The 14,047-nt window shown below is 47.1% G+C and overlaps 1 protein-coding gene across 2 annotated transcripts in view; it reads left to right on the top strand.

The window, feature by feature from the left end:
* Window positions 1–14,047, top strand: part of LOC140425144 (spermatogenesis-associated protein 7 homolog) — a 378,775-nt gene that overhangs the window by 140,551 nt on the left and 224,177 nt on the right. For both annotated transcript variants that reach the window (XM_072509088.1, XM_072509078.1), the window contains exon 6: window positions 10,840–11,090. In XM_072509088.1, the coding sequence (XP_072365189.1) occupies window positions 10,840–11,090 (251 nt within the window). The remainder of the gene's footprint in view (window positions 1–10,839; window positions 11,091–14,047) is intronic.

Below are 14,047 nucleotides of genomic sequence, written 5' to 3'. Positions count from 1 at the left end.
ATCCAAGGAGAAAAGGCAAGTAAAAATAGCAAACAGTGGGGCCTTGCAGAGGCTACACGATTTGTGATTTCAGAAGTCTAATAAATAATGATTATAATTCTACACGCCTTGCTGTGGTACTCACTGCTGCTATTCAGATCCCCTGAATGGAATCATTCTTCATGAGTGTAGAGATTGGACTTTTTCACTGTAAGCTGTTCATTGATATGGCCAGGATTTTCTGTTCGGGATTGGGACCCTGACATCAATACCATTTATGGGTCCTGACCCTACTCTGAGGGGGAAGCAGTCACGTGTTGTAATTTTCCCCGAAGTTGGGCCTAATTTCCTGGAGGGCAGATTTGGCAACCAATTAGCTGTGGTGGACGCAGGAGAAAAGCGGGACTCTGAAAGTGTGCCCGATTTAAACGGATAGCATCAGCCATTTTTGTGGCTGCCATCTTTCAATGCAATGGCAGGAAGTAGCGAGGAGGAAAAAGGCCCAGGAACCCCATCCAAGGTTTAATGATGTTGCAATTGGAAATTGTACTGGAGGTTGTGTGAGGAAAACAGGATGCCTTGTTCTCAGAGAGTGGCACGAGTTGGTCACCCAGCCAAACCAAGTGGGCCTGGATGGAGCTGGCAGAGTGTGTGAACAGTCACAGTTTCATCAGGAGGACCTGGTTCCAGTGCTGTAAGAGGTTTACTGACTTATTCATTCTGACAAAGAGAATGCAACATGCCACCCAAAAGATGGGCCTCCAGGCTTGCAGCCAATTGCTGATACGTCAGCTGAGCATCATATTAAGTCATAGAATCCCCACAGTTCAGTAGGAGGTCATTCAGTCCATTGAGACTACACTGACCCTCAGAAAGAGCATCCTACCTAGGTCCACTCTCCCGCTCTATCCTTGTAACCCCATAACCCCACCTAACCATTGGACACTAAGGGACAATTTAGAATGGCTAATCCACTTAACCTGCACCACAACAGAGGAGAAATATCTGCCCAGTGTAAGTGCTGACCTATGAGAAAGATTCAGATCTCCAATACTATTTTGCTGCTAGCATGCATAGAAGGAAGTATACCCAAGCTCAGTATCTTTACTGCAATGTCTGCATCAGCATTTCACATTGCGAAGTGGGCATTGCATGAATTGGCAATGGAGAAATAGAAATACCCATCGGAGAGGGCGAAAAGATATTGAATTCTGCAAATGAAGCTTTGAATGCATGAGCTCTTCCATTGAGAGACTGCCCAACCTTACGGAGAGTCATACGCAGCAGCACCCCAAATGGATGCAGGAACAGCAAACTGAAATGATTGACAGCTGTATGCAACGTTCTGTAACACTGGCCACTGATGGCACAAATGTTCATCAAAGGACCAAGGCAGTCAGCGATGAGGAGGAACATGTCACATCTTATGGAGTGCAGGGAAGAAGTGTTGAAGGGAAGCAATGGTCTTTGAATGGGAACACTGACATTGCTGACAAATGTATACCATGCATTGTTAATAGGTATGGAACTATTCAAAGTTGTGTGTTTAATGAATGTATTCTCACAGTCCGAGCAAAGCGATTGCCAAGACATGCAGTTACACTGACTGAGTGACATTCAGGTGAAATGTGCCTGGATCAGATGTGCCCTGGAATCATGCCATCCTGATGAGAACTTTGACTCATCATACAGCACCAACCACCTCTCTGCACATTTTGGACACTGGTCTTCTTTGCATCTTCCTCCATATCATCCACCTCCTCTGATGAACTCTGTCAATCTAGTGTTTTAGCATCTTCAAGGTCACCATGTCCCTGGAGGGCCGTGAAATGGAGAGTACAGCAGACCATTGCAATAAGCAAGACCTTTCAGTGTGTACTGCAGGGTGCCGGCTGATAAGTCCAAACAGCAAACCAAATCTTTAGAAGCACAATGGCCTGCATGATGGTGACTCTTGTGAACAATTAACTTTTTATTGTGGTGCCTCTGTGCCTCCATCTCAGGGTCACACAAATGTGTAAGCAGTCAGCTCTTCAAGGGATATCCCATGCCCTCCAGAAGCCATCCACAGAATTTCAGTATGAAGACCAGCTGCACGCCTCACTGTCAGATAATGAAGGCAACATGATGGTGCCAAGATAACAAGTATACAAATGCATAAAACATTTATTGAATTTGCACACCAGCTGAGCATTTAGGGAATGGAAGCCCTACCTGTTGAGGAATCTCTCTAGCTGCTGACTTGGCACCTGGATGGCCCTGCATCTGTGGAAATCGAGTAATGGAGGAAAATATCCCTGCCTTTTGTGCTGCAAGGTTCTCTCTGTTTCAAACTATGTATAGCCCAATTTTTGCAAGTAGAGCATCAGTAATCTGCGAGATGCAATGGTGTGTTGCAGCTTGCAAGATGTCACCAAGGTCCACTGCAGATCCTTGGAACAAGCCAGCAGCGAAAAGATTTAAGGCCACAATTACTTTAATGGCTACTGTCAGCATGGTGAGCAAGACTATGAAGCCTGAAGTCTACGATGGCGCAAATCTCAGTTACAGTCTATTTAGAAACATATGGAAATGTAGAAAATAGAAGCAGGAGTTGACCATTCGGCCCTTCGAGCCTGCTCCACCATTCAGTATGATCATGGCTGGCCATCCAAATCAGTAACATGTTCCTGCTTTCCCTCCCATATCTTTGATCCCTTTAGCTCCAAAAGCAATATCTAACACCTTCTTGAAAACATAAATGTTTTGGTCTCAACTACTTTCTGTTGGAGTGAATTCCATAGGCTCACCACTCTCTGGATGAAGAAATTTCTCTTCATCTCAGTTCTAAATGGTTTACTTGGTATCCTCAGACTGTGACCTCTGGTCCTGTACTCAGCCGCCATCAGGTACACTCTTCCTGTATGTACCCTGTCTTGTCCTGTTAGAATGTTATAGGTTTCTATGAGATCCCCCCCTCATTCTTCTAGCAAATGTAATCCTAATCGACTCAATCTCTCCTCATACCTTAATCCCACCATCCCAGGAATCAATCTGGTAAACCTTTGCTGCACTCCTTCTATAGCAAGAACATCCTTCCTCAGATAAGGAGATCAAAACTGCACACATTATTTTAGGTGTGGGCGCACCAAGGTCCTAGAAATTGCAGCAAGACATCTCTGTTCCTGCACTCGAATCCTCAACATTCTTAGATGAAATGGAGATGCCGGCGTTGGACTGGGGTGAGCACAGTAAGAAGTCTTACAACACCAGGTTAAAGTCCAACAGGTTTGTTTCAAACATTAGCTTTCGGAGCACTGCTCCTTCCTCGGGTCACCTGAGGAAGGAGCAGTGCTCCGAAAGCTAGTGTTTGAAACAAACCTGTTGGACTTTAACCTGGTGTTGTAAGACTTCTTACTGTTCTTAGATGAATGCAGTCTTCTGCTGCACTGATTCTCTGACACATCTGGATAACTTGGTTGTTGATTGTACTCTCGATGCTAAGGGTACAGCCTTCATTGCCTTTCTGCACCCCATTCCTTTCCACTGCCCACCTCATGCCCATGTTCTGCATTTGCTCCAGAGGATGTTGATCCTCATCACTACTCACCCCTTTCTCCGAGTACGTTAATCTCATGTCAACTGTTGCCTTGCTTGTAGTCAGCTGCATTCATTCTGCTTACTGTACTCCCCTTGTATGACATCACAATCCTTGGAGGATCATGACCCATTCATAAAACCAAGTGCGCACAGACCACTGACTCCATTAAATCTGCTTACCGAATGGCAAATATGGCCATAGAATGCCTATCTCAGTTATGTATCCTTTACTGAGCTCACCTCTTTGAATGACATAGCTATTACTGGTTCTCCATTGCATTGCTACCTGCTTTTGCTTGACCTGTCCCAGATCGTGGATTCCATCCCTTCCCACAAAAATGACAGACTAGACCTTAATGAGCTGACAACAATTTCATTAACAAGCGTAATTCCTCAGAATCAGGCACCACCTGATGACACTTGATGAGACACAGCATCAGAACCAGGTTCCACCTCACCTCCTCATTGTCAAAACCACTTACCATTGGAACAGCATCGGGAACCTGGCATGATGGGCAGCATCAGAAAATTGTGCACTCACCTGCCTCAGTTTCCCTTTTCTATGGGGGGGGGGGGGGCTCTTTCTCTTTTCTGGGGGCTTCCTGACAGGTGTCTCATTTCTGGGAGGTGGAGACCCAGACATTCCAGGCGTGGGGGGCCAGGGGAGGCATGGAGGCTGCTTTGCGATACGCTGAGGTGGTTGATCTGCAATGCGGGGGTGGGGGGCTGCAACCATGGTCCCTGTGTATGAAAGTATAGCTTTCTAAAGAAGATGTATTCCAAAAGTTATTTGGGATGTGTCGGGTTCATGGGAGGTGATATATATTCGGTAGTGCAGAATTTAATATTGCTGATTGCGGAATCACATTTAACAGTAGACATTTGTTTTGGATTTTATAAAGATGAGCAGTACCTGCTGAACACTCCTGATTGTGCTAACAAGGTAGACTAACAAGAAATTTAAGTTAAACATTTGAGCATGTAACATGACCTATCCACGCTTGTTAGAAGTGACATACCTTTTGGAATACATATTCTTGAAAAAGCTATGCCCATATGGCATGTTGCTGAGAAGGGAGTGGAGTTGAGGGGCGGGCAGGGGGTTGGGATGGGGTGGGGGAGGGGTGTGGGAGGTACGGGTATAAACCTCCTAGTGGCAGAACTCCTTCAAAAGTGGTTAGAAATAAGTCCAGGTCAGTGCGGCAGAATGACAATATAAAACACCAAAGAGTGGTTCCCAGCTGCAAAGATTGCCACTGAAATTCCAAACTCTTCAAACACTCCAACGGCTCAGCGAATGCTGGCAACAACTGTGCCTCATACTTCTCAGTCTAAGTTATCCTAAACGCCTTGTGTGTGTAAAACCATGAAATTTAGAGCTGCTGTGTCATTAATCCTCATTATATTATATGTTAATTAACTCAATAATATGTAAATTAGTTGAAAGATAAATCTTGGCCAAGATAATCTTCCTTCTCTTTTGCAAACCGTGCCATGGGATCTTTTACATCTCTTGAGCAAGCAGGTGGAGCCTTGATTTAACATATCTAATAAACAGCTCATCCAAAAGTGCCATGCTCCTTTATTAATACTCAATATGTTGCCAAATGAGACTTAAATGAGAGATTGGAGGAAGCTTCCTTTTCTAATTTGGAATGTTGGCATATGAGCATAAAGTATCAAGAGGACTTCACTGATCTCATTAACACTGTTAGGCCTGTTTGAGTGCAGATCAATGACCACAGGGTGCTAAAATCCTGCATCAGTTGTGTGATAAGAATGCACTCATGAAATGCTGCTATTCACTCGGTGTGGGGGGGGTGTGGTAGTCACCACTGTGATATTATATTGTATATTTGGGTATTATGGTAATTCACCAGGCGCGCACGGTCTGGCCGGTAGAAGTGCGGTTTACACACCGCACAGACCTGGCAGTCTCTGGTGATAGCCCTGACTTCCTCGATGGAGTAGGGCAGATTGCGGGCCTTAATTGAGTGGTAAAAGCGGGTGACTCCCGAGTGACAGAGATCGTCGTGCATGGTCTGGAGTCGGTCCACTTGTGCGCTGGCACATGTACCTCGGGACAGGGCATCGGGGGGCTCGTTGAGCTTACCGGGGCGATACAAAATCTCGTAATTGTAGGTGGAGGGCTCCATCCTCCACCACAAGATTATATCATTTTTGATCTTACCCCGCTGTGTGTTGTTAAACATGAAGGCAACCGACCATTGGTCAGTGAGGAGAGTGAATATCCTGCCGGCCAGGTAATGCCTCCAATGTCGCACAGCTTCAATGATCGCTTGGGCCTCCTTTTCGACGGAGGAGTGCCGAATTTCAGAGGCATGGGGGGTGCGGGAAAAGAATGCCATGGGCCTGCCTGCCTGGTTGAGGGTGGTGGCCAGAGCGACGTCTGATGCATTGCTCTCGACTTGGAAGAGGAGCATTTCATCGACTGCATGCTTCGCGGCCTTGGCGATGCCGGCCTTGATACGGTTGAAGGCCAGGTGAGCCTTGGCCGTCAGTGGGAAAGCAGTGGATTGAATGAGTGGGCAGGCCTTGTCCGTGTAGTTTGGGACCCACTGGGTGTAATACGAAAAGAACCCCAGGCATCGTTTGAGGGCCTTGGGGCAGTGGGCGAGGGGGAGTTCAATGAGGGGGCGCATGTGATCGGGGTCGGGCCCTAGAACTCCGTTCTGAACCACATAGCCGAGGATGGCTAATCAGTTTGTGCTGAACACACACTTCTCCTTGTAAGTTAGGTTGAGGAGTGTGGCGGTGTGGAGAAATTTGGAAAGGATAGCATCGTGGTCCTGCTGGTCGTGGCCGCAGATGGTGACGTGTCCAGGTATGGGAAAGTGGCCCGCAGCCCGTACCGGTCAACCATTCGGTCCATCTCCCGTTGGAAGACCGAGACCCCGTCCGTGATGCCGAAGGGAACCCTAAGGAAATGGTAACGGTGGCCATCTGCTTCAAACGCAGTGTATGGGCGGTCCGCCTTACGGATGGGGAGCTGGTGGTAGGCAGATTTCAGGTCCACTATCGAGACGATCCGGTACTACGCAATCTGATTGACCATATCAGATATGCGTGGGAGGGGGTACGCATCGAGCTGCATGTACCAATTGATGGTCTGACTGTAGTCAACGACCATCCTGTTTTTCTCCCCGCTTTTCACCACTACCACGTGGGCTCTCCAGGGGCTGTTGCTGGCCTCGATGATACCTTCCCACAGCAGCCGCTGGACCTCAGACCTGATGAAGGTCCTGTCCTGGGCGCTGTACCGTCTGCTCCTGGTGGCAACGGGTTTGCAAAATGGGGTGAGGTTTGCAAACAGGGAAGGCGGGTCGACCTTAAGGGTCGCGAGGCCGCAAACATTTCAGGGTTAGGCTCTGGAGGTTGCACTGGAAGTCCAGGCCGAGTCGCAAGGCAGTGCAGAGGTTGGGAAGGGGTTAGTGCCGGAAGCCGCTGAACTCTACGCCCTGGACGGTGAGGGTGGCGATGCAGTACCCCTGCATCGCCACGGAGTGGGATCCGGAGGCCAGGAGTCACCGAAAACCAAGCCGATGCCTGAGTCGCCACCAGCACTGCGGCGCCCTCAACGACAGATCAAGGCGCCCGATCGTCTAAATTTGTAACCTTCTCTGTAATTTTGAAACCAATCTGTATGTATATAGTTTTCCACCACCCCCGCTGGACTCATTTTTAACGGGGTGAATGTGGTAGTCACCACTATGGTATTACAGGTAGGGGGGTAGATGAAATTAGAGTGAAATTAGGAAACTTCATTCACACGAAGGGCGGCAGATGTTTAGAACGCTTCAGCAAAAAACAAATGATTGTGGGTCAATTGCAATAATCAATTGTAGATTTTAAAAATAAGATTGATAGTTTGCCAGTATGAAAGCAAAATACTGTGGATGCTGGAAACCTCAAATAGAAACAGAAAACTCCAGAAAATCTAGCAACATCTGTGCAGACAGTGGCCCAAATCCTCCGTCCTCATTCGTGGCTGGTATTTTCCGGTACCGCTGAAAGTGAATGGAACTATGGTTGGAACGTCAAATTTTATGCTCTTGCTCGCAACGAGCCCCGCCATGGAGGAGACCGGAAAATCCTGCTCAGAGTCCAATGTGACTTCTTTGGAACTGGAGGGTGGTAGGGATTTGATGGGTTTTATGCTGTTGAAATAGGGGGGGGGGGATAATCAGTTTCAGCAAAATCGAAGATCAGGGATGGGTTAGAGGGTGGGGGAGATTAAATAACAAAGATGCCATTGGAACAAAATAGAAAGGGAGTGGTAATGGTTCCAGTAAAGAAATAGAGCATTGGTCCAGAGTACGTGGTAATGGCGGAATAATGGACACCTTTGTCTGAAAGTAAAGATTTGAAAATATGACATAGACGACACTTGGCAAAAAAATGAATCAAAATGGGAGACAGAGTTCGTGGTCTGAGAACTCGATCTTGAGACGGTTGTAAACTGCCTAATTGGAAGATGAGGTGCTGTTCCTCAAACTTGCTTCAATCCCCTTCCCACAGCATCTTCCAAAGCAATAGTGGCAAGTGTCACAGCTGCCCTTTTGTCCCTCCTCTCTCCTCAGTTCAAGGCCCCAAACACTCCTTTCAGGTGAAGCAGCACCATACTTGTACATTCTGCAATTTAGTACACTGTATTCTATGCTCACAATGCTATTTCCTTTGCATTAGGGAGATCCAATTCTCAGCCCGCTAACATGGGGCTGGATTCTCCACAGCCCGACGCCGTAATCGCGGCCGGCGCTGGGGCGGACAATCCAGTTTGACGCCATAATCGGGTCCGCCGCCAGTCCGGCGATTCTCCAGGCACCGAAAATCGGCGGCACCGAAAATCGGCATCGCCATGGAGTACGCTGCGCGGCTGGGGGCCCTTTGCCAGGGGCCCACTCAGCAAACCTCCGCTCCCAGCCAGCCGCGTTCCTGACGGCGTGGAACTAACCACCTATTGCCAGTCGGGATGCTCGTGTGGCGACTGAGGACTCAATCCGCGGCCACCCTGGTTGGGGGCGGGCAGATCGGAGATCGGGGGGGCCCTTATAGGCGGCCGGGGATTAAATGTGCGGGAGTTGAGGCTCGGGCGCCCAGCCGATCTGGGGGTTTATTTTTTTTGTCTGGCTCCGCAGTCCGAGTCCGCCATGGAGTACGGCGCGGCGCTAAAGGTCGCCACTGATGTGTTGGATGTTCTGGGTCACAAACAGGTCACCAACACTGGAAGTGGTGCAACTCCATTTTATTATAAGGTTAACTATATTAACATACTTGAACTGTGGGTAAATGCAATACCAGCTTTAACTGTTGACCCTTGCCTAGTCCTAACCAGGTGATGCACTCAGCACATGGTGAATATCTGTGTGGCAGGCTGTGAGCTCTGTGCTCCGAGCTGGCTACTACTAGAATGAGCGGGAACTCTCCTGTCCCCTGTCTTTATAGTGCGTGTGCTCTCACTGGTGATTGGCTGTGGTGTTGTGTATGCTGATTGGTCCCACTGCATGTCCATCAGTGTGTGTGTGTGTGTCTGCACCATGATATACTGGTGTATATTATGACAGCCACCGTGCGTATGCGCGGCCTCTGACCCGGAAGTGCGGGAGCCCGTACCTGCAGAAAATGCTGCGAGATTCACTCTGGGTCCATGTTAGCCCCCTGCAGGGCTATGAATTTGTCTAACTTTTTTCAAGGATTTCGGGAGTAAAACCCCACCGTTTTTAAGCCGGCGCGGGGACATAGTCTCATTTTGGGAGAATCTAGCCTACGATCTTCCAATTTGCTTGCCATTTTAATTCACCACCTTGCTCCATGCTCACATATCTGTCCTCAACCTGCTACAATGTTCCAGTGAAGCCCAACTTCAGCTTGAGCAACAGCACCTCATCTACTGGTTAGGCACTTTACAAGCTTCTGGATTCAAAATTGAGTTCAACAATTTCAAAGAATGACTCTTTTCACCATTTTGATTTTCTTTTGCCAAGTTCCAGTCTGTTTCTTGTTCTCATGATTATACTTTCAGACAGAACTAAGCATTATTCTGCCATTAACGCATATTGTGGATCAATGCTTTGCTACAACAAATACCACTCTCTTTCCCTTTTGTTCCATGACACCTTTTTTATTTAATGTAATAATCATACATTGGATGTGGGTGTCGCTGGCTAGTCCAGTGTTTATTGCCCATCCCTAATTGCCCTAGAGCGGTGGTGGTATGCTGCCTTCTAGAACTGCGGCAGTCCTGGTATTGTAAGAACAACAACAGTGCTGTTCGGAAGGGAGTTCCAGGATTTTGATCCAGCAACGGTGAAAGAACGGCGATAGTTTCAAGTCAGGATAATGCGTGACTTGGAGAGGTGGTAGAGGTTGTGGGTTTGGAGTAATTTGAAAGAGGCTTGGCAAGTTGCTACAGTGCATCTTGTAGATAATATACACTGCAGCCATTGTGCGTTTGTGGTGGAGAGAGTTAATGTTTAAGAGGATGGGGTGCCAATTGAGCAGGCTACTTTTTCCTGGATAGTGAGTGTTGCTGGAGCTGCACTGATCCAGGCAAATGGAGAGTATTCCATCACACTCTTGACTTCTGCCCTGTAGATGGTGGACTGGTTTGGGGAAGACATGAGATGAGTTACTCACCGCAGAAATCCCAGCCTCTGACTTGCTCTTGTAACCCTATTTATATGGCTGATCCAGTTCAATTTCTGGTCCATGGTAAGCCCCCAGGATATTGAGCGTGGGGACTCTGATGTGGTAATGCCATTGAATAAAAGCGTAACGGTTAGATTCTCATTTGTTGGAGATGGTCATTGCCTGACACTTGTGTTGCACAAATTTTATTTGCCACTTATCAGCAAAAGCTGAATATTGTCCATGTCTTGCTGCATATGGACACAAGTGCTTCAGTCTCTCTCCTTAACCTTTCCCACCTCTAACCTATCTCTGACATTCCCTTTTATTCTATCTTACCCCTCCTCCCCCTTTTACAGCAACATAAAACCTAGCACATATCTAGCTGTCTTCAGTTCTGAAGAAGAATCTTTTTGAATTCGAAATGTTAACTCAGTTTCTTTCTCCATTGATAGTTTTCTGTCAACCAAATGTATTACGGGATATAGGGAAAGTGGGTATATGGAGCCAAATAGCAAATCAGACATGATCTCATCGAATGACAAAACAGGCTCGAGATGTTAAATGGGTAACTCTTGTTCCTATTTTCATAAAATCCATGCTAACTATTCATTATATTTTTGGATCAATCAGTTCATGGACAAAGATTTGATGAAGAGACCTTTTCAAGACCCACAAAAGAAAACATTTAGTGGAGACATTCTTGATAAGCATTCCAATCGGTTTACAGAAGAAATACAGCCTTTCACTCCAAGAACTTTGAAGAACACAGCAAAGTCGTTCCTTTCAAAGTACAGGTATTACAAAGCACCTAAAAAGACGCAAAACAATCCAGGTGCAGCTAAAATGTGCAATCGGAACAGCAGTGAAGCTAACATTAACAGGTACTTTTCATTTAAAATCAGAAAATATTTCAGGGTGAATGTTTCTTGGTGACGATTCTGATTTGTATCTATTCTGGTCAACAAAAGTTAACCACTACAAAAAATCTTAACCTGTGTGCAATTTTCATATTCAAGTTAGCTTTAGTTGCCTCAGCCGAATGCTTAACTATTTGTGTTCCATCTTTAGGCTTGTGCATATTTTACCTAAGCGCATCCAACCAATGAAATATTTTTCAAATATCTCTCTGGTATAAAAAATTAAATGACAATAATATCTTTGAGGAATTCGGAAGCTGCCTTAAGGATCTGGGAATCAAATAGGCTCCAGACTTGGCAAGCCGTTACCCCTAGCAATGATTCCTTCCCAATTGCATTCATGGGCTGTGAGTTGATGCCCCCCCCACCCCCAGGAGAGGGCTGGCAGACAGTGGGGGTGTAAAATTGCATGGCATAGCAGGAGTGCTATGACTGTCTCCTACCTGCCTCTGCTGGAAGCTTACAGGCAGCACGATAGTTGTTGTGTAGTCCACTTGCCCATGAGCTTCTTAATGACCACTGGAGGACCTTCTCCCATTGCTTCTCGTATTTTACCAATGGTGGGATGGGGGTGCTCATGCCATGTGGTGAGGCTGCCAGGTACAGTATATACTAGCTACCAGCTCAGGTGAGGGTACGCCTCCTGTTTGGCCACAATGTGTCCAATGGCGGACTCCCTGGTTGTTCGCTCCCAGTTTCCCAGCCCATACCCCTCTTCAGGTCCTGCCTGATTGTCCCTGGCGCGGCTGCCCCACCTACCTGGCAATGCAGCCCTCACTGCTGTTCAATGTCGAGGACTGACTGCAGTGCCAGAAATGGTCGATGCTCCTGGTGATGAAGATGGACCTGGATAGCTGCCAGCGGGTCAAATGCCCAAATGGGTGCAGATGTCACAATCTCTGACAGTTAACTGCCAGAAGACTGTACAATCCATTAGTGGTTCCTGAGTCAGGGAAGGCAGGTTTTCAACCAGAGGGTGGGGTGAGCATCTCCATGTAAAATTCCTGCCGTGGTTTCTGAAAATAGCCTGCTGACCTGCTTTTCCATATAGACACGGATGCGATAAAAATGGTGAAGCAGGAAATAAATTGGTGATAGTGCACATTGTAGCCACCTAAAATGGCTGATTCCCGATTAGAATGGTCAAACCCCGATCTAAAATGGCGAACGAAAGAGGCTGATGGGAAAATCAGCCAACAGGACTCAAACGGACAGCTGCAGGCAAAACCGTGTATTCGGCTCTGGGGAAGTCGGCCCAGACCGATACCTGCAGCCATTAACATCACAACAACCCAGCCATCTGCATAGTAAGCAGCCATCCCCGGGAACAATTGCTACACATTAGCAACATAAAGCCGATCCAGACCTTTCGGCGCCAGCAGTGGCTGGGACAAAGGAAGGTAGACGACCACCCCCGATCAAGGAATCGCCCCATTATTGGAACATATCGTACCAAGTGATTGGGACCAAGTCCAATCACTTGGAACCAGGTACGAGGTCCGCCCCGAGAGGCGGGAAGCCCCTAGGGACTATAAAAATAGGGGCCAAGTTCAGATCAACCCTTTTTTTCCTGCTCGCAACCTTCGAGACCCTTCGACAAAGACAACTGTAAGTGTTACTCCAGCGATCGCTACCCGATAGGCGCTCCTGACTATCGACTTGTACCAGCTTTGAATCCCGCAGGCCAGAACCAGTTCGAAACACCATTCGTTTCCCTGACCTGGTGGGCCATTTCCAAAGTTAAGGATTAGCCTTTAGTGATAGGTAGTAGTTTAGAAGTAGGATTATTGTATAAGTATTTATTGCTGTATGTAATAAATGATCGTTGATTTAACCTTTACTAAGCGGTGTGCTGCATTATTAATCATTACTTGGACTTGAACCATGTGGCGGTATCAGAAAGGTACCTGGCGACTCGTGAGCAAAGGTGACAGAATTAGAGCTAATAAAACTAAGGCTAATAAGAGCAACATTTTGGCGACATCCTGACGGGACCCGATCTAGAAGTGAAAAACCACTCCGGGAGAACCCAAGAAATTTTGAATTAGAATCCAATTAGAAACAAAAAACCACAAGTGTTCAAGCAGTTCTGATTAATAGTCATAATTCGGAAGTGTGTGTATGCCTGCGTAACTAACAGGGCTATAAGGTAAAACTGATAGATTTTTGTTGCGTCAAAACTGTCGGAAGTCTGTATTTTCGGAAATTAGCGCAAGCCGTACCCGCATCTATGACACCACCTTAGCCCCCTGTTCCAAATTTAACTGAAGCAAACAGATAGGAAAGATGGCCATGCAGGCAATGCAACGCCTCATGAACCCCGAGGAATTTGCGGTCGCAGCGACCAGCAGCAGTAGAGTGGGATAGTGTACCATTTGGGAAGAGGAAATCCGGAAATACCTCAAGGGCAAAGGATGGCCCATGTGGAATGATTTCTGCGATAATGAAGACTCGGGTCCCGGAAGTATAGGGCATACTTGGTGGGAGAACATGAGTGAGATCCATAAAAAGAACTTAGCAAAAGCTCGCAAGCCGATGGCAATTGTGTCCTGTCTGGCACAATTGCGATGCACAGAGGAGGTCGTCAAGACGCTCCGCAAAGAAGTAGAGGGCGTACATTGTATGAGTAAAGTCGATGTATGCGAGGTTGAGAAAGAGAATCTGGAATTAAGGAGGAAATTAGCAGCAAAGGATGAAGAGGTGGCTGACGCCAAACGGGGTCACCAGTCTTGTCTGGCGCATTTGAGTAGTTTCCAGTCCCAGTATGAAAAGGCTTATCAGGACACGCAGCATGCAATCCTAGTAAGGAAAGAAACAGAGAAGCAGGGGAGACTCTACAGAAGCAATGTAGTGATCTCAAGGCAGCCTTGAGAGCGCTCCACGCTGCAACCACAGAACAAAGACAGAGCACTATAGACCAT

This window comes from Scyliorhinus torazame, chromosome 1 (assembly GCF_047496885.1).
Source record: "Scyliorhinus torazame isolate Kashiwa2021f chromosome 1, sScyTor2.1, whole genome shotgun sequence".
Classification (NCBI taxonomy): Eukaryota; Metazoa; Chordata; class Chondrichthyes; order Carcharhiniformes; family Scyliorhinidae; genus Scyliorhinus; species Scyliorhinus torazame.
This window is presented reverse-complemented; position numbering and strand designations above follow the sequence as displayed.